This window comes from Mesoplodon bidens, assembly GCF_964165515.1.
Source record: "Mesoplodon bidens genome assembly, chromosome: 2".
Taxonomy (NCBI): domain Eukaryota; kingdom Metazoa; phylum Chordata; class Mammalia; order Artiodactyla; family Ziphiidae; genus Mesoplodon; species Mesoplodon bidens.
Window position 1 is genome coordinate 77,290,877 of NC_138177.1, and position 26,330 is coordinate 77,317,206.

The 26,330-nt window shown below is 49.3% G+C and overlaps 1 protein-coding gene and 1 pseudogene across 6 annotated transcripts; both read right to left on the reverse strand.

The window, feature by feature from the left end:
• Window positions 1-782: 782 nt before the first annotated feature.
• ECM1 (extracellular matrix protein 1) lies at window positions 783-26,304 on the reverse strand. 5 transcript variants are annotated; one of them, XM_081256941.1, is made up of 11 exons: window positions 26,064-26,304; window positions 24,833-24,895; window positions 24,651-24,752; window positions 24,468-24,545; window positions 24,293-24,373; window positions 22,850-23,172; window positions 22,207-22,581; window positions 21,472-21,692; window positions 21,215-21,302; window positions 18,732-18,878; window positions 783-1,471 (listed from the first exon to the last, which is right to left on the reverse strand). In XM_081256941.1, exons 1-11 carry the CDS (start codon window positions 26,131-26,133, stop codon window positions 1,415-1,417), a joined length of 1,605 nt encoding a protein of 534 aa, XP_081113067.1. In that variant the 5' UTR covers window positions 26,134-26,304; the 3' UTR covers window positions 783-1,414. The 5 variants fall into 5 exon arrangements, with proteins under 5 accessions (XP_081113067.1, XP_081113068.1, XP_081113070.1 ...); XM_081256942.1 differs by lacking the exon at window positions 783-1,471 and adding an exon at window positions 17,204-17,282; XM_081256944.1 differs by lacking the exons at window positions 783-1,471; window positions 18,732-18,878 and adding an exon at window positions 20,302-20,782 and having other exon boundaries at window positions 21,472-21,578; window positions 26,064-26,302.
• Window positions 7,418-11,176, reverse strand: LOC308611874 (serine/threonine-protein phosphatase 6 regulatory subunit 2-like; annotated as a pseudogene). The gene is made up of 3 exons: window positions 10,190-11,176; window positions 7,832-9,989; window positions 7,418-7,755 (listed from the first exon to the last, which is right to left on the reverse strand). The product of its transcript is annotated as a serine/threonine-protein phosphatase 6 regulatory subunit 2-like (transcript).
• Window positions 26,305-26,330: the final 26 nt, after the last annotated feature.

A 26,330-nucleotide genomic window follows, 5' to 3' on the forward strand; every position in this document is an offset into this window, starting at 1 on the left:
GGAGAAGAGACTACTCCCCCAAATGATGCCTCCTGATTCAACCTCTTTGTCCTGAATGTGGGTCCTGACGCATCGCTAACCATTAGGTATAATAAAAACCAGCTCTTGGGGCTTCCCTGGTGGCACAGTGGTTGAGAGTCCGCCTGCCAATGCAGGGGACACGGGTTCGTGCCCCGGTCTGGCAAGATCCCACATGCCATGGAGCGGCTGGGCCCATGAGCCATGGCTGCTGAGCCTGCGTGTCCGGAAAAAAAAAACAAAACAGCTCTTACTAAGTGCCAGGCATGGTCCTAAGCACTTACATGTACTAACTCATTTAATCTTTGCAACAGCTCTCTGAGATAAGGAACTGTGATTATCATTCCCATGTGATAAGAAACTGAGGAGCTAAGTGGCATAGCCCAGGCCTCTGACCCTGGAGTCTACACATCTACCACTGTGCCATGCCACCTCTCGTTAATAAGCAGGGCTGTGACTACCCATCAGTCAAGCCCTGATTGACACAGTGGATCCACACAGTGGCTCACGGCTAGGAGCTAACCCCAAGTCAGTGGTTCTTGCCTTTCTGGATCACAGACCCTTTTGAGAATCTGGTGGAAACTATAGACACTCCCCCAGAAAAATGCACAAGCGTGCGCACACACACACACACACACACACTTTAGGAAATTTACACATCCCCCTCATAAGCCTTTCCATGGCAAGTGGGAGATGGGGGCAGACCTCTGCACTGAGTGCTTCAGCCAAGGGATATTCTCCAGTTTGGAATGAAAGGGCAGGCCTTTTGAGTTCTACAAGGTTTAATCTATTGAGAGATTAAATAAATTAAATAAAATTCCATATCTACTTTTACTTACTTTACCAGAGACCAGAACAGAAGGCAGCCTGTCCTGAGAGCCCCCATCTTTGGATCAATCTAATTACCCAACTTCTTTCCCACACCCAGACAGCTGACCACTGCTGGAGGAAATCTCGTAATTCTGCCGACTGATGCCAATGCACATACACGGTTTCTAATCCCAGCTGGGTCTTTAGCACCACTTGGCAACTCTTACTTTTCCCAGATGAACATTCATACCCAGTTCTCACGATGGTCATTCCAACCCTCTGTAATGATCCTTTTTTTTTTTTTCCCCCTGGCTGTGTCACGGGCTTTCTCTAGTTGCGGCGAGCAGGGGCTACTCTTCATGGAGGTGCGCGGGCTTCTCATTGCGGTGGCTTCTCTTGTTGCGGAGCACAGGCTGTAGGCATGCGGGCTTCAGTAGTTGCAGGATGCGGGCTCAGTAGCTGTGGCTTGCAGGCTCTAGAGTGCAGGCTCAGTAGTTGTGGCGCACGGGCTTAGTTGCTCTGCGGCATGTGGGATCTTCCCGGGCCAGGGCTTGAACCCGTGTCCCCTGAATTGGCAGGCGGATTCTTAACTGCGCCACCAGGGAAGCCCTGTATTGATTCTTTGAGCTTTAAGAGTTTTTGTCTGTTAGAAGAAGAACAGTTGCACAAATTTAAATTCACATCCTCCAGGGTTTTTATCTAGTTTCTCCCTCCACTTGTGCTCTTGATGCTTTTATTTGTCTACTTGGATAGTTATTTATTTATAAGAGGCTGCCATGCCTGGCACTGGGCTGGGCTCCAGGACACCTACCATGGTCTCTATTCTCATAGAGCTTACAGCCCAGAGAGAGACTATCATTCAACAGATATTAGAAATATGATGAGGGGCACTAAAGGGAAAGTAGAGTGTATTACTGAATGTATTGATCTGGAGGTTTCAGAAAGGCTTCCCTGAGGAAATGTTATTTAAACCTGAGTGTCGAAGGATGATATGTCAATTAGGAACACTTTGGACTGCACGTAACAGAAAACCTGACTAACAGTGAAACCATAAGAATATTTCAGAAGCTTGGAAGCAAAGGGTTCCAGGATTTTTAAGTGGCTCCACAATATAAAAAACCATGAGTTGGCACTTCTGCAATTTTCTTGGCTTTTCCCTCAGCCATAAGAGGGGTGCCACAGACTCAAGTGTGACTTCCTTCCATAACATCACCCCAAAGCACAATAAAGAGAAAAGGCTCTGGTTCCCGATCAGCTCTCTTTTAAAAGGGCACAAAAATTCATCCACAAGTTCTCAGGAATTTTCCTCTTGTGTCTTTTTATTCCCTCAGAAGTGGGTCATATGCCCACCTCAGGCATAGAAGAAGGGGGTTACCATGATTGACCTAGCCCAATTATGATTCATCCTACAGCACAGTGAAGATATTGCTGCCTATTGGATCCCTCAAATGAGGGTCAAAGGGACTAACAGTTCTGGATATGGAAGCCTAGATAGTTCAGACAAACCCTCATACCAATAAAACCAAACCAAACCAAAACAAAAACTTTACAAAGTCATCTTAAAAGCATCGGAGAAATAAGGAGATTTGAAGAATTGCTGAATTGAGATGCTGAGATACTGAAGAGCATGAGAAAGTGAAGTGAAACCTTCCCTAAAGGCTGCTTATGCCTTGGGGTTCTTGTTTTGGAAAAGGCTGAGCTGCAATACTGGCAGCCTCAAGGGGCTAGGGTGAAAATTTCAGACTTATGTGGTTCCAGATTGCTAGTGCCCTCAGGAGCTGGCAAAATAAGTTCTGTTTAGTGGAGATGATATTATCTTGAGCCTCAAGGAATTTCTATAAATAATTTCTCAAAAACTATGTCCAGCACACAGATATAACCCAAGGGTATAAAACAGCATAAATAAGAATAGGGGGACTTCCCCGGTTGTCCAGTGGCAAAGAATCTGCCTTACAATGCAGGGGAGGTGGGTTCCATCCCTGGCTAGGGAACTAAGATTCCACATGCTGCGGGGCAACTAAGCCTGCGTGCCACAACTATTGAGCTCACGCACCTCAACTAGAGCCCGTGTGCTGCATACTACAGAGCCCATGCGCCACAACACCTGGAACCTGTGCGCCACAACTAAAGAAGAGAAAAACCCGCACACCATAACTAGAGAGAAGCCTGCGCACCACAATGAAGAGCCCATGCACTGCAACTAAGGCCTGACACAGCCAAAAATAAATAAAATAAATAAATAATAAATAAAATCTAAAAAAAAAAATTAGAACAATAGGTACCATAGATAATACAGAGGCAGATGCCACTATATCTTTCACTTCCTAGCCTCAGAAGTGACATACCATCAATTCTGCCATGCTTGTTGGTCACATAAACAACATGAGAGAGGGACTACACAAGGGTGTGAACACCAGTAGGCAAGGGTCAGTGGGGACCATCCTGGAGGCTGCCTGCCACAATCAAGAACCACACAAGGTCAGGATGCCCTCAATCTCTGCTTCCCATCAGTGTTTTTTTGAAGTCTATCCAGGGGAGTAAAAAAGAAAAATAAATAAAAGACAAGAGGATTAGAAGGAAGAAACAAAACTATTGATACTCATAGTGGTTGTGATTGTGTGCATAGAAAATCCCAAAGACTCTACAGTTAAGGCACATCTTCTTTCCCTCCCACAGTCACTTCTGGGATGACAGCGCCTAAGATCACATCCTGCAGTTCACGAGCCAGTTCCACTGCCAGTTCCACTGAAGGGGAGTTACAATCCATGGCAGATGTACAAGGTTGCCCTGAAAAAGTTGAAGCCAATCAAAAGAGACAGGAAAGGATAAATCTCCAGATTTTTTTAAAAAAAGTCTAAACAATATAAAAAACGAGGAAAAGCAAAAGAGAGAGTTAAATAAGAAAACAAACAAACAAACCAATAATGGTATGTAAAGAATACCTCAAAGAAAAGGGAGGAGGAGGAGGAAGAGAGGAAGACTTACTAGAGAAAACAAGGAGGGTTTTGGTGCAGCCTTGGGTGCACAGGAGATAGGAAGTCACGTCTAGGACATTTTACATCAGGTTTATCAGTGGTCCTTGTATCAATACTAACCCTCAAAATAGTTTGTAAATGACTTTGTAAATGTATATTTTCAGTAGCCCTGGAAACATTAGGTTTTTTAGTAGCTAAAAACAAATTTTCAAGAGGGAGGAAATTCTACCTCACCTCATTATTTTTTACAAATTTAGATAAATGTAAATGCATGTGTGTGTGTGTGTGTGTGTGTGTGTTTCAGTATGTGGGCCTCTCACTGTTGTGGCCTCTCCCGTTGTGGAGCACAGGCTCCGGACGTGCAGGCTCAGCGGCCATGGCTCACGGGCCCAGCCGCTCCGCGGCATGTGGGATCTTCCCGGACCGGGGCACGAACCCGTGTTCCCTGCATCGGCAGGCGGACGCCCAACCACTGTGCCACCAGGGAAGCCCTGTGTGTGTGTTTTAAATGAGGCTGTTGATATTTCTGCACAACCATAAATTAGTGGCATATCAAATTAAGAGAGACATATCACCTTGACTGCAAACTTAACATTCCATAGGCAGGGAAGGGGAGTAGTTTCTATAACGGATAAATACATTTTGGTGAAATACAAAGCATAAATCAATGGCAATTTGGAATCATAATTATGTATTTAACATGTCTTAAGTATTTTAAATGGTCTATCTTCTATACCCATGTTTAAAAAAATAACTTTAGGGACTTCCTTGGTGGTGCAATGGTTAAGAATCCACCTGTCAATGCAGGGGACACGGGTTCGATCCCTGGTCCGGGAAGGTCCCCCATGCCGCGGAGCAACTAAGCCTGTGTGCCACAACTCTTGAGCCTGCACTCTAGAGCCCGCGAGCCACAACTACTGAAGCCCGCACTCTATAGGGCCTGCATGCCACAGCTGCTGAGCCAGCGTGCTGCAACTACTGAAGGCCCTGTGCCTAGAGCCCGTGCTCCACAATGAGAAGCCACCGCAATGAGAAGCCCGCGCACCGCAACGAAGACCCAATGCAGCCAAAATAAATAAATAAACAATAAATTTAAAAAGTAACTTTATTAAAGCCTATTCTGCATATAATTTAATTCACCTTTTTCAAGTGTACAATTCAATGACATTTTAAAAAGTTTACCAAGTTGGGTAACCACCACCATAAATCAGTTTAAAAATATTTTCAGGAATTCCCTGGCGGTCCAGTGGTTAGGACTCTGTGCTTTCACTGCTGAGGGCCTGGGTTCAACCCCTGGTTGGGGAACTAAGATCCCACAAGCCGTGTGGTGTGGCCAAAAAAAATTTTTTTTCATCACTCTAATAGGATCTCTCATGGCACATTTACTCTTTTTTTTTTTTTTTTTTACGCGGGCCTCTCACTGTTGTGGCCTCTCCCGTTGGGGAGCACAGGCTCCGGACGTGCAGGCTCAGCGGCCATGGCTCACGGGCCCAGCCGCTCCGTGGCATGTGGGATCTTCCCGGACCAGGGCACGAACCCGTGTCCCCTGCATCGGCAGGCGGACTCTCAACCACTGCGCCACCAGGGAAGCCCTGGCACATTTACTCTTAATCCTGTTCTCCCACTCCTACCCCAGGCAACCACTAATCTACTCTTTGTCTCTATAGCTTTGCCTTCTCTGGATAGTTCCTATACATAGAATCATACAATATGAGGTCTCTTGTGTTTGACTTCTTTCACTGAGCATGCTTTTTGATGTTCTTCCATGCCATAACATGTATTTTGTTCCTTTTAATTGTTGAATTGTATTCCATTGTATGGACATACCAGATTTTATCTATCCATTCTCCAGTTGATGGACGTTTAGGATGTTTCCAATTTGGTTTCCTTTTTGGCTATATTATGGAATAATATTGCTAGGAACATTTGTGTGCAAGTCCTTATGTGGGTATATATGTTTTCATAGCTCTTGGGAGGACACCAAAGAGTGGAATTGCTGGGTCATATGGTAAATATATTTCAACCTTTTGAGAAACTTCCAGTTTTCTGAAGTGACTGTACCAATTTTTATTCCCATCAGGAATGTCTAAGGCTTCCTGTTTTAACACAACCTTGCCAACATTTGTTTTTATCTGTCTTTTGTTTTGGTGTGTGTTTTCTTTGGCCGACACGCGGGCACGAGGGATCTTAGTTCCCCGACCAGGGATCAAACCCCCGCCCCCTGCAGTGGAAGCGTGGAGTCTTAACCACTGGACCACCAGGGAAGTCCTTCTGTCTTTTTTTTGTTTTTAATGAATTTATTTATTTATTATTTATTTATCTGTGGCTGTGTTGGGTCTTCATTGCTGTGCGTCAGCTTTCTCTAGCTGCGGCAAACGGGTTACTCTTTGTTGCGGTGCGCGGGCTTCTCATTACAGTGGCTTCTCTTGTTGCAGAGCACGTGCTCTAGGCACAAGGGCTTCAGTAGTTGTGACTTGTGGGCTCTAGAGCGCAGGCTCAGTAGTTGTGGCGCACAGGCTTAGTTGCTCCATGTCATGTGGGATATTCCTGGACCAGGGATCGAACCAGTGTCCCTGCGATGGCAGGCAGATTCTTAACCACTGCAGCACCAGGGAAGTCTCTGTCTTTTTGATTATAGCCATTTTAGTGGGTGTGAAATGGTACCTCACCGTGGTTCTGATTTGCATGTCCCTAATCACGAATGATATTGAGCATCTTGTCATATGCTTATTAACGATTTTTGTATCTTCCTATGTGAAATGTCTATTTAAATCTTTTGCCCATAGTTTGATTGGATTGTTTGTTTCTTAGTACTGAGGTGTAAGAGTTTGGCTATTCTCTTCTGGATATACACCATGCTGTCCTTTTTTTTTTTTAATTATTTTTTTTTTCGGTGAGAGTAACAACTTTTATTGGGAATTGTGGGATCTGGGTGCCCTGTCAGATTATCACAACAGTAACATGAGATAACTCTGCACACCCCCAGGACAGCTTGTCCCTGCCCTCCACGGCAGGTGCAGGGTTAGCCCCCCACCCACGGGCACTGCTGGGCCCTCCGCACCCCGTCCTGCAGCCCGTGGCCAGCTCCTGCCAGGCGCCCCCACTGCCCACTGCGGAGGGAAGCCTGGGACACCCTGCCAGGCTGCGGGGGGCTCGTTTTATTTTTAAGTCAGTCAAGTTTGCAGCCCGGCTCAAGGCCAGCTCCCAGGGCCACCAGGCAGCTAAAACCCTGTCTGGCCAGCCCAGCTCCAGACCAACATTTGTCCCCAGAGCCTCGGAGACCCTCTCCTGCGCTGGATAAAAAGTGCAAACATGTGGCTCTATCTGCGTTTTTAAAATAATGGATAAAAACAGGCTCAGAGCCTGTGGCGCCCAGCCCAGCCCTCGGTCCTCGCAGCGTCTGGAGTCACGGCCCCCCCAGGCAGAGCCCCCGTCTGAGGCCTTATTGCTGTGCATGGGGCTGGACCCTCGAGGCCCACCCAGAGTCAGGCAGGAGAAATGCAGGCTGGGCCGTCTGACTGGTTCCAACTGCCAGCTTTACCAATGCAGCATTTATTTTTTAATTAAATTTAATTTAATTTAAAAACACGAAGTGCGTCACCAGGTACTTTTCTTGGCTGGGGCGCCAAAGCTGGGTGGCAGCAGCAGCATCACATGAGGCCATTTACGGCAGCTCCTGCAGGCAGCGGCCCGTCAGTCTGCCTGTCCTTTGTCACCGTCCCTAGGGCAGCTGCCGTGGAGACAGCTGGGCCAGCTGGGGCTGCAGTGGTGACGGCCACGGCCAGCACAGGAGAGACTGCCAGGGTGGCCAGGGAGGGACTGGTGTTGCTTGGTACTGTGGTGGCTGCCATGGCAGCCTCGGGAAGGACGGCCACGACCGGGGCAGAGGTCACTTCCACAGGCTCAAGGGAGGCCAGATCTGGAGGCGTGCTGGTGGCGCACTCAGTCCACTCTGTGGGCCACACAGGGCCCAGGGCCCTTCCCTGGACACCTCACAGGCCACGTCTGTCCACAACACTCCCGCCCACACCTGGGGACTGACATGGGAGGCAGGGGGCGGCCTCCTGACCGGGACCCATACTAACAGCCTCCGAGGCAACAGCTGCCATCTGCTTGTCCTCACAGCTCTTGGAGGCCACCAGGGGCGCCTTCCTGGTAACACATGCGTTCCAGGCACCCGGAGTGGCCGGGCCAAGGGTTCTCTCTGGGCCCTGGTTCAGGCCACCCTGGGCATCACCATGACCTCTTCCACTGGGGAGCTGCACCTGGGCCCCGACTCAGAGCAGCAGAAAGGCTGGAAGCCAGCGAACTTGGCCCAGCCTTTCTCCTCTGGAGCCAAGGCACTGGGGGAGCTGGCCACCCACACACTGGAACCCACGCCCATCACCACTGCCGGTGCTGGGACCGAGGCCATGGAATTCTCCGGCTCATCAAACACCGTCCACGGGGCACCTGCTTCTGAGCCACCCTCAACACGAGGACCTTCCTTCTGGGCGGCAGCCCAAGGGGCACCCGCCCGAGCCGTGTCCCCGTCTGCTATCGAGCTCTCCTCCCCACCCTGGCCTCGGCGCTCCGGGTCGTCCTTCCGGAAGCTCTCTGAAGCATGAGGACCCCCAAACCTGGCTCTGGTCACTTGGGCCACACAGTGTGCCTCCTTGTCCTCCCAGAGGTCATCGTCCTTGTCGAAGGGCTGGATGTGGTCACTGAAACAGGCCTCCAACAGAGCGGCACCGGGGCTGTCGACCCTGAAGTTGATCTCCACGATCCTGTCAAATGGGGCGTTGACGCTGTTGTCCTGCTCAGCAAACTCCTTGTTGCTGAAGCCAAACTGGTCCACGAAGGTGGCTGTCATCTGCTGGACCTGGTACTCGGAGAAAGCCTGCTCAAGGGACAGCTCATTAGGGAAAACGCCCTCCACGTCCTCTTCCTCACCTGAGGGGTGAAGATGGTGGGTGCTAACCAGGTCCACCGCGTTCCTGTGGTTGGCCATCAGCGTCTCCTCCACAAAGCTCTCCCAGTGCCCGCGGCAGTCCCAGGCAGCCCTCGGATGACCTCGCTGAGCTGGGTCTGCATGGGGCCCCCCTCCAGGTTCTGCACCACCGTGTTGGCGATCGGGTGAGGTGTCCCATGTTCCCGCGCCTCATGCCACCCACTGCCTGTGTGTGGTCACTGGCTTCCCAGGCCTCCAGGATCCTCTGGACCAGGCAACACTTCTGGAACAGGTGGGCCACCATCGTGCTCTCGGGGCGGCTGGCGGCAGGCTGGGGGGTCTCTGGGTCCCTGATGGAGGGTGGAGGCTCCACCCCGTCCTCAGGTCCACTGGCCAGAGCCCTGTCCACCCGGGCAGCGTGGGACAGGATGGCGGCCATGCACAGCTCCACTTGGAAGTGCAGGAAGTTATTCCAGGAGTACTTACCAAACAGGTCCAGCAGCAAGCCCATGGTGTTGAGCCGGCAGAGCTCCTGGTTGATGCTGGGCATGTCTGTGTGCAGCAGAGCGGCCACGAGGCGGGCTCCGTGCGGGTTGGCTTTACCCAGGGGCTCCTCCAGCACGCTGATGGTGGTCAGGATCGCTGTTTTCTTTGGCGGGCTGAGCAGAAGCTGGTGGAAGTCCTTCAGCCATGGCTCGATGCCACGCAGGATGCTGGAGCTGATGGCACACAGCCTGTCCAGTCCCTGGGAGCAGGAGTCCAGCAAGCCCTCCATCCCCGCCCTCCTGGGCTCAAGCAAGGTCAGTAACACCTGGGTCCCACTGACGAGGCAGAGCTCAGTCTGGGCTCCGTCAAACATGTTCTTCAGCAGCTGCTCCATGCAGTCCTGCGACTCCAGCACCGTGAGGAGGGGGTCTGGCTCCGGAGGCTCCTGCAGCTGGCTGCCCTGCTCCCTGCCCAGCCTGACGATGTCGCAGAGCGTCTGAGAAGCGTTGGACTGCCTATCTTCATCCTGACTCACATGGATCAATTCCACGAGTCTCTGGATGATCTTCTCTTCATTAAGCCAGTGCAGGACCTCCTGCCGGAGCCCCGTGGGCTCTACGCAGCTGACCAGGTGCAGCAGCAGGTCCATGAGGGCCGAGGTGCCGATGTGCTTCAATACCAGGCTGAGGAACTTGTCCTTCTTCCTCAAGAACACAATCACCTGTTCAGTTCTTCTTGCAATGAGACTGCCAATGGTCTTGCTGAAAAAACTGCCGAGGAGGGGCTTCCCTGGTGGTGCAGTGGTTGAGAGTCTGCCTGCTGATGCAGGGGACATGGGTTCGTGCCCCGGTCCGGGAAGATCCCACATGCCACGGAGCGGCTGGGCCCGTAAGCTATGGCCACTGAGCCTGCGCGTCTGGAGCCTGTGCTCCGCAACGGGAGAGGCCACAACAGTGAGAGGCCCGCGTACCGCAAAAAAAAGTAAAAACTGTCGAGGAGAGGATTGAGGGGCGGCTCACGGTTCAAGAAGTCGTAAAGAAGGTTGAGCCAAGTCTCGTCTCCTGCCAGCCGGTCGTTGATCTGTGGCACGTCACACGTCAGCAGCTCACAGGCTGTATTTGGGTACTTGAAGTGGACCTTCTCTTCCATGTCCAGGGCCGGGTCCTGTGTGACGAGGCTCACCAGCTCCTCCAGCTCCTCCATGCTCTGCTGCCTGCACAGAAGTCCAGCAGCTTCCGGTTCTGGGCCTTGCACTCCTACAAGATGTCATCTTCGTCCATTAACTCTTGCAGCGTCATGTCCTCCTTATCCAGCAGCTTGTCGACGTGGGACGTGGTGTTCAAGTCAAACTTCCAGAACATGGTGACGGCCACAGAGCAGTGTATTTGGGGAGAAGCTTCGAGAACAAGTTGAGGAGTGGCTGTCCTTCTATGACACTGGAGAGATTCCACGAAACAATCTTCATGTCATGAAGGAGGTGTTCAGGCGGGGGAAGCAGCTGCCGAGATTACTAGGAAGCGGCACCTTCTAGACTCTTATCCAACAGCCAAATGAGAGGAACTTCAAGTTCTGCCTCTTCATTTTTTTCTGGTTAGTATAACCATCAGACAGAAGGCAGCTTCCAAAGAGAAATGTTGTCCATGTAATCATGCAGTTCCATGAACAGAGCCCTGTAAACTGAGGACAAGGAGCACCCTCCGCATACAGCTGCTGTGAGGATGAACTGAACTACCCGATGAGGAGCCCAGAACAGGGGCTGGCACACTTTCTCCTCAGAGGTCCTGACTTCTGTGGAAACTCCGTGTTTAAATTTTGTATTTAGGCAAAAAATAAAAACATTTGGGATTTTCTCTTGTAGTATATGCAACTTTAAGAAAAATTTTTTCATTCAGTAGATTTATAATCTCTTCATCTGCCCCGCGGGCCGGGCATTGCGGCGGCTCCTCGGAGGCCTGGGTGAAGGCCAGGGCGCGGGCGGGCGGCGAGCACATGGGCCCGGCCGGGCGATGCGGCCACGGACACGGCGCCCGCAGACTCAGCGCGGCGGGCCGGCGGCTCGGGACCGGCGGCTCGGGACCTGCTTGGGCCGTGGGCGGCGTTCCGGTCGCTCCAAAATGGCGGCGGCGGGGGCCGGGCGCGCCCATGCTGTTCTTAAGTAGAATTGCCTCTTACACACAACTATACTAGGGTCTTGGATCTCCCTCTCAGAATCATGTGCTATCCTTGACATCTTTGGTAGTGTAGTCTAGTTTTTCCTAATAACGTTGATATGTGCTATGAAAGCCTAGAAATTTTTATGGAATATATGGTGTGTATAATATTAAAATTAAAAATAATTTTAGAAGTACATTGTCTGTATTAGTTTCCTATGGCTGCTGTTACAAATTACCAAAAATTTAGTGGCTTACAACAGAAAGTTATTCTCTTACAGTTCCAGAGGCCAGAATTCCGGAAGCCAGAGTCTTATAGAGCTAAAATCAAGGTGTTAGCAAGGCTCCTGAAGCAGCCTTTTGGAGGGCCCAGGAAAGAATCTTCTGCTTTTTTCTTCCAGTTTCTGGTAGCTGCCTACATGAATCACTCCAATCTCTGCTTCCATAGTTGAATTCCTTCTCTTTTGTTGTCATATCTCACTCTGCCTCCTTCCTATGAGGACCTTTGTAATTACATGTAGGGTCTGCCCAGATAATCCAAGATAATCGCCCCATCTAAAGGTTCATACCCTAAGTCACATCTGCAAAGTCCCTTTGGCCATGTAAGGTAACATTCACAGGTTCCAAAGATTAGGACCTGGATATTTTGGGGGGCCACTTGTCAGCCCCCCTGGATATTGTCCAATAGAAATATAATATAGTATGTGGGATTTCCCTGGTGGTCCAGTGGTTAATACTCCGTGCTCCCAATGCAGGGGGCACAGGTTAAAACCCTGGTCGGGGAACTAAGATCCCACATGCCACACCGTGTGGCCAAAAGTTAAAAATAAATAAATAAATAAAAAGAAATATAGTGTTAGACAAGCCACGTATGTAATTTTTAATTTTTTAATAGTCACATTAAGAAAAAGTAAAATGAGACAGGTAAAATTAATTTTAATAATATATTCATTTAACCCAATACACCCAAAAGATCATGTCAACATGTAATCAAAAGAAAAACTATTAGTGAGATATATTGCATTCTTTTTTTCATGCTGAGTCTTTGAAATCTGGTGTTTTTTTACACCAGGACATTGCACTTCAGGCTAGCCACATTTCCAGTGCTTGAGACCCACGAGTGACTGGCAGCTACTGTACTGGACAGCATGGCCAACTACTGTACTGGAAAGTCACTGTAATAACTGTTCAGAAAACACTTACAACATGGCTCTTCTATTTTCAATACTTACATAAAAGAATCTGTACAAATTTGTGACTGATCATTAAACAGCAGTCAAGATACTCTTAAAAAAGAACGAAGTGGGAGGGACTTGCCCTACAGATATCAAAATTTGTTATAAAGCTACAGACTGTGTAGTATTGTGCAAAGATGAACAAATAATAGAACAGAGGGTCCAGAAAGAAACCCATGCACATATGGACACTTGATTTATGACAAATGTGGCTCTGCAGAGCAGTGGGGAAACAGCAGTCTTTTCAACAAATGGTGCTGGGATAACAATCTCCAAATGGAATAAAATATGAATCATGACCCCAGTATAAACAAACATCATCTCCTGGTGGATGCTAGCCTTAAATGAGATAGGCCAAATGATAATACTTTTCAGAAGATAGAATAAGAGAGGATTGGGGCTTACCTGGTGGTTCAGTGGTTAGGAATCCACCTGCCAATGCAGGGGACACGGGTTCGATCCCTGGTCTGGGAAGATCCCACATGCCGTAGAGCAACTAATCCCATGCGCTGCAACTACTGAGCCTGCGCTCTAGAGCCCGCGTGCCACAACTACTGAAGCCCCTGCGCCTAGAGGCCGTGATCCGCAACAACAGAAGGCACCGCAATGAGAAGTCCCTGCACCGCAGAGAAGAGTAGCCCCCGCCTGCCGCAACTAGAGAAAGCCCATGCGCAGCAACGAAAACCCAATGCAACCAAAAATAAATAAATAAGTAATAAAATAAAATAAAAGAATAAGAGAGGATCTTTGTGATCTGAGGGTGGGAAATTTTTAAAAAACATGGAAAAAGCACTAAACATATTAACAATTACATTAAACTTAAGAACATCTTTTCATCAAAGACACTATTAAGAGGGTAAACAAATTTCCAACATATTACATGCCAAAGAGTTAATATCCAGAATAAAGAACTACAAACCAATAAGGAAAAGTCTAATAGAAAAATATGCGAGAGACTTGAGCAGGCATCTGACGGAGGATAGCCAAATGGCCAATCAACATATAAAAAGGTGTTCAACCTCATTTAGAGTCACAGAGATGAGGATTATACCTGCACTGAGATATCAACATAAATTCATCAGGATGGCTAAACAGGCAGACAACCTTAAGAGTTGGTGAGGATATGGAACAAGGGGAACACTCATACCCTGTTGGTGGGAGTAAAAATTAGTACAACCACTGTGGCATTATCTAGTCAGGTTGAACAGCTTCTATGACCCAGCAATTCAACTCCTAGCTGTATATTCAACAAAAATGCATACAGTATGCACCATTTTCATAGTATCATATTGGAAATAGCCTAAAACTGGAAGCAATCCAAATATCCTTCAACAGTAGAATGGGTAAGTTGTGGTATATTTCTAAAATGGAAATCTATATGAAAATGAATAAACTATAGGTATATGAAATAACATGAATGTATGCTTTATTTTTATTTTTTATAATAAATTTATGTATTTTATTTATTTATTTTTGGCTGTGTTGGGTCTTCGTTGCTGCGTGCAGCCTTTCTCTAGTTGCAGCAAGCAGGGGCTACTCTTCGTTGCACTGCGCGGGCTACTCATTGCGGTGGCTTCTCTCGTTGTGGAGCATGGGCTCTAGGCGTGTGGGCTTCCGTAGTTGTGGCACGCAGGCTCAGCAGTTGTGGCTCACGGGCTCTAGAGCACAGGCTCAGTAGTTGTGGTGGTCGGGCTTAGTTGTTCCGCGACATGTGGGATCTTCCCGGACCAGGGATCGAACCTGTGTCCCCTGCATTGGCAGGCGATTCTCAACCACTGCGCCACCAGGGAAGCCCTGAATGCACGCTTTAAAAGCCAGACATAACAAAGAATATATTCTGTCCCATTCCATTCTCATAAAATTAAAAAATGGGCAAAATTAAATGATTGTGCATTATTCACAATAGCCAAAAGATGGAAACAACTGAAGTGTCCATCAACAGATGAATGGGGGACTTCCCTGGTGGGGCAGTGGTTAAGAATCAACCTGCCAATGCAGGAGACACGGGTCCAAGCCCTGGCCCGGGAAAATCCCACGTGCCGCGGAGCAACTAAGCCCGTGCGCCACAACTACTGAGCCTGCGCTCTAGAGCCCGTGAGCCACAGCTACTGAGCTCATGCGCTGCAACTACTGAAGGCCGTGCACCTAGAGCTCGTGCACCGCAACGAAGAGTAGCCCCTGCTCGCTGCAACTAGAGAAAGCCCGCGCACAGCAACGAAGACCCAATGCAGTCAAAAAAAGAAGTACCTACAAATATTGTACATGAGATTCCTAGAACAGGCAAATTCATAGAGACAGAAAGTGGATTAGAAGTTACCAGGGGGACTTCCCTGGTGGTGCACTGGTAAAGAATCCGCCTGCCAATGCAGGTGACACGGGTTCAAGCCCTGGTCCGGGAAGATCCACATGCCGTGGAGCAACTAAGCCCGTGCGCCACAACTACTGAGCCTGTGCTCTAGAGCCCATGAGCTACAACTACTGAAGCCTGCACACCTAGAGCCCGTGCTCCACAACAAGAGAAGTCACCGCAATGAGAAGCCCGAGCAGTGCAATGAAGAGTAGCCCCCACTCACCACAACTAGAGAAAGCCCGCGCACAGCAACAAAGACCCAACGCAGCCACAAATTAATTAATTAATTAAAAAAAAAAGTTACCAGGGCTGCGGAGAGGTGGAAATGGGGCGTAATTGCTTAATGGTTATAGAGTTTCTATTTGGGGTGAAAAAAATGTTTTGGAAATTATATGGTAGTGATGTTTGCACAACATTGTGAATGTAATTAATGGCACTGAATTGTGCACTCAAAAATGGTTAAAATGACAAATTTCATGTTCTATATATTTTACCACAATCTTAAAAAGTTAATACTGGAATATATTGAAAACCATTGCATTGTACACTTTAAATGGGTGAATTGTATGGTATGTGAATTATATCCCAATAAAGGTTTTTTGAAAACCTAAATGATTGTTTTTAGGATTCATATTTAGGTGGTAAAACAATAAAGAAAAAGCAAGTAAATGGTTATGATAAATATCAGGACAGTAGGACAGTGGTTACTTTGTGAGGGTTGAAGGAGTCTCTATGACCAGCAAGCAGTATTATGGGGGATTTCTGGGGTGAAGGCAATGTCCTTTTTCTTGAACTGGGTTGTTGTTGCAGGGGGGTTTCATTTTATGATAATCCATTGAAGTATACATTTATGTTTAGTGCATTTTAAATATGTGGATTATTTTTCACAATGTTTTTTTTCTAAATTTAAAATTCAGCAAGGGCACTTCCCTGGCAGTCCAGCAGTTAAGACTCCTTGCTTCCAATGCAGGGGACACGAGTCTGATCCCTGGTCAGGGATCCCACATGCTGCGCGGCCAAAAAGTGAAAATAACTAAAAAAGTTTAAAATAATAAAATTTAGCAAGAACAAAGTATTGGGGGGTTGAGGTGGATGGGTCGTTGAGTAGATAAGAAGTGTTTGTTAACCAATTGAGCAGAGGGGGTAAGAGAGTTCTATGCGGACAGAGCAGCATGGGAAAGTCCCTGAAGCACAAAAGAGTATGGTGAACCTGAGGAACAGAAAGCCCAATTCTGACAGGGCTTAGAGAACAAGAGGAAAGAGGTGTGTGTAACATGAAGTCCAGAGACTGGGCAGAGGCCAGATGGCAGAAGGCTGGGGCAGCCATATGGAGGTGTTTTAAACCTTGTCCTAAGGGACCAGTGGGATGTCATTGAGGGGTTTTAAAGCAGCAAAGTGACCTGCTCAAATCAGTTAGCAGGTCAGTCTGCCTGGAGTGTAGGACATGGATTGGACAGGCTCAGGGGAAGGAGCCAGGAGACTAGTTGGGAAGCTGTTTCAATAATCCCGAGGGTTGATGGAAGCTTGGACTAGGGTAGAGACAGTGAAGAGGTGAGAAATGCAGCATCCTTGTGCCCTGTGTACATTTAACAACTATATGCAGCACTATCTCACTTTTTTTTTTTTTTTAAGATCAACAGGTTTATTGAAAGACAAGAGCAGAGCCCCTCCTCTCCCCCTGAGGTCCTGGCAGCATTGGCCTCAGGCTCTGAGCTTCCACATGTCCTGCAGCTGGAGAGAGTGCTATCTCATTTTTGTATGTAGTTGAAAATACTTTAATGTTATATTGTATACCCTATTATATACTGTACATTACTATACACTGGCTTACACATACATAGTTGCACATACATTTTGTTTACAGAGTTGTGCACACAAAACCATGGCTGCTGTATTTTTTTTTTTTTTTTTAACTTTTGGCCCTACGGTGCGGCATGAGGGATCTTAGTTCCCCGACCAGGGATTCAACCTGTGCCCCCTGCAGTGGAAGTGCCAAGTCTTAACCACTGGACCGCCAGGGAAGTCCCATGACTGCTGTATTTTATGAGTGATTTAAGGGATTTCCAAAGGTTATGTTGACTATGTAACTTTTGCCTTATGTACTGACTTTAGAACCTAACCTTGGTATAAGGTGCAACTCCACTGTTGCTGGATGTAAGAGATATTTAGGAGATTTGGTGACTGATTGGAATAGAAGGGAGAAGGAGAGGGACTAATTAAATGACACTCCCAGGTCTGTTGCCTAAATACCTGAGTAGATGGTGGTTCTGTTTATTGAGATGGGGTTCACAGGGGTAGGGAGATTTGGAGGGTAGAGATGATGAGCTCCTGTCAAAGATGCAGAAAAAGGTTGACAGATTGAATAGTGAACACCCATATGCCCACCACCCAGATTCTACAGGTCACTTATTGCTACATTTTCTTTTTCACATCTCCCCATTTACCCAGAGGAATTCATTTTTGAACAAGCTGAATTTGTGCTAAGGGACTTCCAAGTGTCGTGTCTAGGACATTCAAAGAGCAGGCTACACATGCTGCCTCCTCTTTTTCACCTCCCATTCACAATCAATTCCCTAGAATTTGGCTTTTGCCATCTTCCTCCTGAAGGTGCTTTTCACCAAGGACACTGCCTACTGAGGACTCCAAAACTGAACACTCATCATCCTCCTGTAAAACTTGCTCCTCATCCTGCATATCCTTACCCAAACCTCAAACTTGAGAGTCTTCCTAGACATCCTGTAGCAAAGAGGTTCTGTCAATCCCATCTCCTAAATGTCTTTAAAAGATGTCCCTTCCCTTTTCACCCTCTCTACCATTAACAAAGTTCTGGATTTCAGAGTTTCTCAGTTTTATTGATATTGAAGAACTACAATTTCAACCTCAGAACAGGTTCGGGTCTCTACCCTCTCCAGCTCATCTACTGCTATCCACTTGTCTGTCCATCTAATTTATCTTTTTTAAAAATAAATTTGTTCACATCACTTTTCTTTTACAACCCTCTATAGGTGCTTATTCCCAAGTTGGCGTGACTTCTATAGTGCTTCAAGATCTTCCAGAAAGCCTGAAATTTCCAACCTCATGCCTAGCTACTCCCCCACACTATTTTTACTACTTAGTGGCTCTTCAAATATACCAACCACACTTCCTGCTTTATTTCCTCCTCCAGAAGACCTACCTGAAAGCCAGGCTAGGTGGCTCCCAAAGAATCCTGAGAATATCTATCATTAGATATTCAGGTCTCCATAGAGCTAAAAATCCTTGAGGATGATTTTTTAATATTCTTTATAGCCAGAATACTTAGCACTCTGTTTAACACAAACATACACTCTGTTTACTTTAGCTGAACTTTGCATACACCCAGTGCTTTGTTCATCCTCTCTTTCCCTTCCAGCAAAATCCTACTCAAGCTTGCATTCCTCCATAAAGCTTTCCCCGGCCCCTCCAAGTAGTTAGGGTCTCTGACTCCTTTATCTGAACTTAGTACATTTTATTTTACTTATTTTTTTCTTCCAGTTTTATTGAGATATAATTGACATACAGCACTGTGTTGAATTTAATATATTTTAAATTTTTCTATACAACGAATTGCCATAAACGTTAACACGTTCACCATTTGGTAACTAACAGCAATCCTATCCATGCTTCGGGGCTCTGTGGAAAGCCACCTCCTCCATTTAACAGTACCCCGATTCCTACAGATAATTACTTCTTTTAACTCTCAGTTATTGATGCTTATATCTATTTAGCACTTGATATTCTTTCATGATCGCTGCTTACTATTGTTTTCTTGGTTTCCTTCCTCTCCTCCCCGGTAGACTGTAAACTCCTCGGGGCTGGGACTGTGGTCCAACTCGTCTCGGATTCCCTCTCCAGACTTGGTGGGGCGCTTTGCAAATGCAGTACGAAAGCATCTCCGGGAAGCTCCTGGGGGGACAGAGCCCGTTAGTGGTGCCTCTGCCGGCGGAGCTGCCCGCCCGTCCCTCCACCGGCAGGGGCTCCGCCCCGCGAGCTGGTTTGGACCCGTACACCGAGGGCGGACGAGCGCACGGGGTCGGGGAAAGAGCGCGCCCTGCCTCTGCCAGCCCGGTCTCTGGCGCCCAGAGGTGATCAGAAAGGGGCGTCGAGAGCGCTACCCGAGCGCGCGGCCGGGGTCACGCAGGCCCGCGCTGGCCGGGGTGCCGTCGCAGGGGCGGGGCACGGAGTGTCTCTCTCCCGCTCATTGGCCCCCGTGCTGACGGACAGGCGAAGGAGCTGCTAAGACGCTGATGGGTTAAAAACTGCTATGCGGGCAGAAGTGTAAGTAAATAAATAAAAGGCGGTGGAGGAGCGGAGGGAACGGCGGGTGTCAGTTTTAGAGCTGCTGGGGCTCATCTAGTCCCCGGCTGGGGAAGGATGGCAGTCCCTGTTTCACCCTCTTCCTCCATAAGCTGGGCCGGGGACGTCCTGCTTTCTGGAAAGTTGTCCAGGCAGCAGAATCACAGAGGACTCGTCCCCACGGGACTGAGCCTTCATTCTAGTTCTTTCAGCTCCAGCCTGGAGGCTCCAGTTTCCTGTGGTCAACCTCGAAGGGCCACAGGGTCCCGCCACCCTGTGGTCTAGCTCCGGTCTGGGTGCTACGGCGCCCTCCCCTCAGGCATTGGCACGACACTGTCCGAACTGAACTGGCCTCCCAGGTTCCTGCCTGGCTGGCTGCTGACTAGACATCGTAAAAGGCAAATATGAACACATATTCTGCTTGAAACCGCCGGCAGAGGTGCCAAGATGCCCTTTAAGCCGGGCAGATGAGTCATTCGTGATGAGCTCCTGCTTATCTTTCCAGTCTCATCTGGGAGGAACCACCACCAGTCAGGTCCTTTCAGCCTTTGTGCTTCTGCAGGAGTTGCCCCTTCGCCTGGTCCGTCCCTGCCCCCTTGTACCCTCTACTTCTCCTGGAGAAGCTCCGACCTCACCCCTGCAGAGGCCTTCCCTGGTGCACCCCTACTGCCCCAAGCCCTACTCCCAGCTCTGGCCCGGTTATCAAGTGCTCCGAGCATACTGGCACTCTGGCAGCCCTGTACCACAACACTAATCACACCTGCTAGGTTCCTGGAATGTGAGCATCCTGAATGTTTTCCGAATGTGTATCCTGCAGTCTAGCACAGTGCATATCGACAGGAGTTCAATCAACGGAATAAACACATGGACTTCAAGGATCAGAAGTGAAGATTAAAAAATGTCAGGCAGGGCTGTGCATTTTGGGGGCTCACCAAAGACATGAATCATATTTTTTTCACTTCTGCATCCTGATAGCCAGCTAACAAAGTGACATTCCTTTTAAATGTGTGAATAAATTCAAGATGACAAATACTGAAGTTAAACCATTTAATTTTGGTCCCAACAAAGCCTGTGGAAAGACTTCTGCTCAGTTAGTGGGGGTGGAGCAGCGGGCCTCAGGGGCCAGAAACTGAAGAAAATCGGGCAGGTTTAGGAGGGTGTGTTTGTGTGAGACAACAGACACAATGAGGCCAAATCCAAGAGGTGTTTACTGTAATGAGTATTCCAGGAGGGTGTGGTGGGGTGGGGTCCCCTAATCCGATCCTCCAAGGCTCTGAGGTGACTCACTCTTCCTTGGGCTCAGGGGTGGGGCTGATATTTGTTCCCCAAGTTGGGCCCTGCTCCCCCTGGTCCTTGGCATCCCTAATGTCTCCAGCCACTAGAGCCACATTACTCAGATAATTAGTGTTGAAGCAGTTCATCTGTTCATCCCCAGGACTCAGTTTACAGCAGAAGGCAGAGTCTCGCCAGAATTTACGTCGGGGACCACAAAGGTCATCAATAAAGGCTGATTTCTGATGAAGGAGTAAAGCAGACATGATAGGGGAGGAAGGTTGTCAGAGGTCAGGCCTGGTTATTTGGATGTCCAAAGTCCCTCTTCCCTCAGCTTCTACTGCTCTCTCCCTAGACCCCTTCTGGGGCTCAGAGAGAGTACAAGGCTGCCTTCCACAGCTAGATGCCTTGTGATGGACAGATGTGAACATCTGGAAATGCCAGAAGCTAGAGGCCCAGAGAAGGCATAATAGGCATTTAGAGATGGGGAGCAGGTCAGGTCAGGTCAGGAGTGAAGGCTCCTGGAACCAAGAAAAAAGATCTCCCCAGTAGTCCTCATTATTTCTGTGGGCTGATTTGAGGTACTAAAAGAAGGGGTATCCTGCAGTTCCAGCCCTCTCACTCCCCTCCTCTGTGTTCCCCTGGAGACTATGACCCCCTGCCCTCACACTCACCTCCTCCTCAGCACAGCAGGCCTGCTCTGGAAACGGCAGGTCACAGCAGCGGGCAGTCACGTTCTGGATCAGCCCAGGAATCTCCTTACTATGTTGGTGGGAAACAAGTAGGGGTCAGGGTCTTTGGGTGTCTCCAGGCATCAAAATGGTGCTTGCAGACCATGATTTTGCTCTTCCCAAGAGTGCCCCAGAGGGTGCCCCAAAAGGGAGGTTTTGGAGAAGGGAAAAGAGTTGGGGAAGAACTGGGCAAGACTCACTGCTTGGTGAGAACTCTTTGATTTCCACAGAGATGACTCATGAAGTTGGGGGTGATTCGGCTGAGGTCCAGGGTCAAGATGTCCCGGTCATAGTTGGGATAGGGAGCCTGCCGGGCAAAGCACTCATCTCGGGCAGGGCTAGGAGGGTAGTGGCAACACGAGTAGTGGTGGGTATTTGTAGCCTTTTCCTGATCACAGTAGCCATTAAGGGTATCCTCCCACTGTGGGCCAGAGAAAGGAAAATCAGAAGCCTGGACACTTGGCCCTCCTGACCCACTGTTTCCCTCACTGCCCTACGCTATGAGATGAGGGACTCTCAGCCCCAGGTGCCAAAAGGGAAGGGCAAAGAACCAGAGGGCAAGGAGGCAGCTGTAGATGTATGGGATTGGGAAGGTGGAAGGGTAGAAGAACAGATGAGGTTCGGAGCTGGCCACAGGAGATGTGCTGGAACGGTAGACAGAGAGGGTCAGGTGAGGACAGAGCTGGACAGATGGATGGCAGACAGGTACATGTGTAGGGTATTGGGTGGACAAGGCCAGGAGTGCAGGATGAAGGTGCGCAATGAACAGACTCAGACGAAGAACACAGTGGATGGACGGACATTCACAGGCAGATGAATGGGCAGACATGCTCACAGGGGGTAGGTATATGGATGATGAATAGGCTGGTGGGATCAGAGGTCAGAGACAGGAGGGCAGGCAGACAGGCTCTCAGGATGCTGGGATGCCCACTTACCGCCTTCCATGTACAGGTGTGGTTGTTCCCCTGCTGGCAGCAGTGCTGGAACTCCCCCTCCAGCCGGGTCAGAGCCTGCAGCTGCCTTTGGATGGGGTCAGTAGCTGGGAGGTTGCGTGGCACACAGCGGAAGCGTCTTAGCTGGCAGATGTTCTTGATATTGTCCAGTGTGGGTAGCCCAGGGGGAAAAGGCAGCTCAGGACCCAAGGAAATACCAGGCTGGTGGCTGGGGCAGGACTGGAGCTGGTAGTGTGGCCGGGGAGCTTCGTCTTGGAAGCAGGAGAATCGAGCCTCCCCCTGACGTTTGCAGCACCAATGGGCTCGGGTCTTGACAGAAAACTCGGCCTCACAGAACCGGGTCATTGCGTCCTCCCACTAGAGCAAGAGGAGTAGATCAGCCTGTTAGCCCACTCTCCACATACCTGTTTTCCTCCCAGGCTCCAAACAGGACCCTGGGTACGCAGATAATAAAGAAGCAGAGGCTGTCCTCTGCTCTTCTGGCACAATGAGAAGGCCCGACGTAGGGCCAACGAAAGGGACCTGCGGTTCCTGCACACCCAGGCCTAGGCCTCTAGTCCTTGAAACACACACATACTGTCTGGGGGTTAAAGGACATCCCCAGGATCAAGAGCCCAACCCTTACCACGACTTTTGCACAGTCCAAGCGGTTGGTGTTCCTGTGACAGCGGCAGCAGCGGGAATATCCAGTCTCCAGCAAATTGAGGGTCTCACCCTGACGAACAAGGTGGGAAAAGCCAGTCTGTGGCAGGTTCCAAGGGCCGTACACCACATGCTGACGATTAGGAAGGCAGATCTGGTCCAGATTGTCCGGAGAAGGCCGCCCAGGGGGGAAGCCATCCAGCCGGTGGCCCCAGCCACCTTGGTGGGGGCCTTGTTGGCAGTGCTGGCCTGGATTCCAAGACTCAGTCTCTGGGGGGCTGTGGTCCATGAAGGGAGCCAGCTTTTCTAGAATGGGGAGAACAGAATGGGAAGGGGGAACATGCAGAGGGATAGAGAAAGGCTGGATTGAGTTGGGAGGACTGAAAGGAGTTGGGGTTGAGGAGAAAGTGTTGGGAGGATATAGACGAAAAGGGGACAAATGAATTCGTGGCTCTTAACTTCAGAATGACTGACCAAAAGGAAAAGAGACCTGAGTCATGAAAGGTGTCACCCTTATAGCTCCCTGACCCCGAATCACGCCTGTTCCCTTTGCTGCTTCCCAAGGCTCAGAATACCTGCTCCCCCACCCCACTACCCCGACCAGGGTCTGAGCATTAAACCCGGGGGATGGACAGACTAAAGCTGTCACTCACTCTCTCTCTGCTTAGATTGGAAGGTCATCTCCTCTTGATAAAGGAAAGATGGGTCTACTGGGGTAGAAGGATGCGTAAACAGCATTCATGTTGGGACGGGCATCTCTAGAAGACAGGCCAGTTCCCATTCATAAAAAGTAACTCAATTGAGGGACTTCCCTGGTGGTCCAGTGGTAAAGAATCCACCTTCCAATGCAGGGGATGCGGGTTCGATCCCTGGTCAGGGAACTAAGATCCCACATGCCACAGGGCAACTAAACCTGCATGCCACAACTACTGAGCTCACACGCCTCAACTAGAGAGCCCACGCATTCTGAAACCTGCGCACCACAACTACAGAGCCCATGTGCCCTGGAGCCTATTGTGCCACAACTAGAAAAGAGAAAAAAACCCACACGCCACAACTAGAGAGAAACCTGCACGCCACAACGAAAGATCCTGCATGCCTCAACAGAGATCCTGCATGCCGCAACAAAGACCCAACGCAGCCCAAAATCAATCAATAAATAAAATTAAAAAAAAAAAGAAATAGCATACGCTTTAAAAAAAAGTAACTCAATAGAGAAGTGAAAATAACTGCTACTTTTGTGTCATGTAATCTTATAATTTTATAAAATAGGTATTATTTCCCCAATTTTACAAATAAAGAAACTAAGGCTTGGAGAGGTAACTTACCCAAGGTTATTACACAGCTAGTAAGTGGCAGAAGCCCCAAAGCCCATGCTGTCAGCCACGGGTAGGCAGGAGGGTAAAGAGGGGAAGGAGTCACTTACCTTCCTTCTGTTCAATAGGGACCTGGGGAGGGGATAGCTCTTCTTGTAGGGGGACGGTCTCTTGAGGGAGAGGCGGATCCCCTGCAAGATAGGGGTGAAGACACAAAAGAGCAAGGCTCAGGCTGATGTCAGCAAGATGTAGTGGGTGGGAGTGAGGGAAAGGGCAAGCACTCACCTTTCTTTTCCACAGGGAGTTGGGGAGGGGGCAGCTCCTCTTGGACAGGGATGGCTTTCTGAGATGGAGATGGCTGTACTACAGAAAGCGGAGTGTGTAAGTAGCCCACTCCTTCTTCCCCTCCCATTCTGAAGATCAGGAAGTAAGTCAGACTAGAAACCTAGAGATGCAACTGAGACTTACCTTCACTCTGTCCTTCAAAGTGAGGGCTATGCTGAGAGGTGTCAGGGTGATCCATGGGGAGACCTCTGGTCAGAGGTGGGGAAGGGGGTGCAGCATAGCCAACTACCGGCAAGAAGGGAGATGGTCAGAGCCCACATTTCCTCCTGGAGCCCCAATCCCATGCCACTCCCCCAAACTCTTACCTTCTTGAAGGGGGTGGGTGAGGTGCACTGGCCCCAGCTCCCTTTGCCCTGAAGGCTTGATGCCTGGAAGAGGACGTGTGAGTCAGGGGTGGTTTTGAGGGGCCCTTTCCTGGCCCTGAGCATGGGAAGGGGAGGCAGTAGATATTAAGAGCTTAGAAAAGATAACCAAGACACCAGAGCCTCTCTGTACTGCTCCTGCCCCATGTCCCCTAAGCCACCCCCCAAACACACCTGGTCAAGGCCGACTGGATGTGATAATCTGACAGCCTCACCTCTACCATGCTCAAAGCCTTTGGTCTCCCAAGTCCAGGCCTAAAGGGAGTGTGACACATGGGGCTGGGGAGGAAGGCCTTAATCTTGTGTCAGTGTCTTTTCCTTACAGCTTCTGGGCTCTCCCCACAGTCCAGACCTTGAACTGGCTGGAGCCTCACCTGCCCATCTCCTCCACCCTCCTGCCTACCACAGGCCCGTTAAACATCTTTGGGCCTTCTGGTAAGGAGCCCACACAGAAGTTGAAGTGCCTCCCCTTCAGCTAGTCTCAGATCCCCCTTAGTTCAGGTCTCAATTTAGGACCTGGGAAACTGGGATGGTTCAGGACTCCTGAGGCAATTCACCCCACAGCCACAGGGAAAGTAATCACCTGTAGCTGATCTGCAGTCACAAAAGACCAGGACCTGGGAAGGACAAGACAGGGCCTTCCAGATAGATTAGATCTATGACACTCTTGCAATAGTTTCCCACAGTAACATTTTGTTTGGCATCCAAGCAGATAATGTGTGTGTGAGCTAGAGAGTGGCTGTGCCTGGTCCCCTGTAGATGGATGACGCCCTCTCTTCTCCTAACCAGGTAGGGAGTCAGTCAAGGCTCTCTGGGTCAGTAAACTGGTTTTGAGCAGCCTGGAAGCTCCTCTTCTTCTCACTTCTGGCTAATAGGTGCCACATAAACATCAGGCCCCTCACTCTGTGAATCCATCCACCCCTGCAGTTGTCCGTTTGACTCCAGTATGTGTTTCTTGGCAGCAATCTCTAGGAGCTCCTTTCTTTCTGTACCCCTGCTCCCCTCCCTGGTTAAAGGCTCCAGTGCCTAGGCCCACCACAGGCCTGCTCAGAAACAGGCAGCCAAATGGGGCATCCTTTTGCTGGTGATGAGCCATCCGGGATGGCTGCACCCAGGCCCCAGGCCCATGCTAGCCAGGCCCCCTTTCCAAGTGCTGGCTCCGACCCCAACTCACCTCCCTTAGAGGCTACAGAAGCAACAGCTAAACAGGCCAAGACCAAGGCTGCTCTGGACGTGGTCCCCATCCTGTGGCAAGGAGTGGTCAGCAGCCACCCAAGTAGGTCCTCTCAGGCAGATCTGAAGAGCTGGGCTTCTGGGAACCTGCTTCTCCAGTTGCTGTTACTGCTGTTGTGAACTTCAGGGCTGGTTCCGTCTCCTCTTTATAGTCTATCTGGGGATAGTTACCGCCCTCCTCAGCTTCCTGCCATGACTCAGTCCCAGC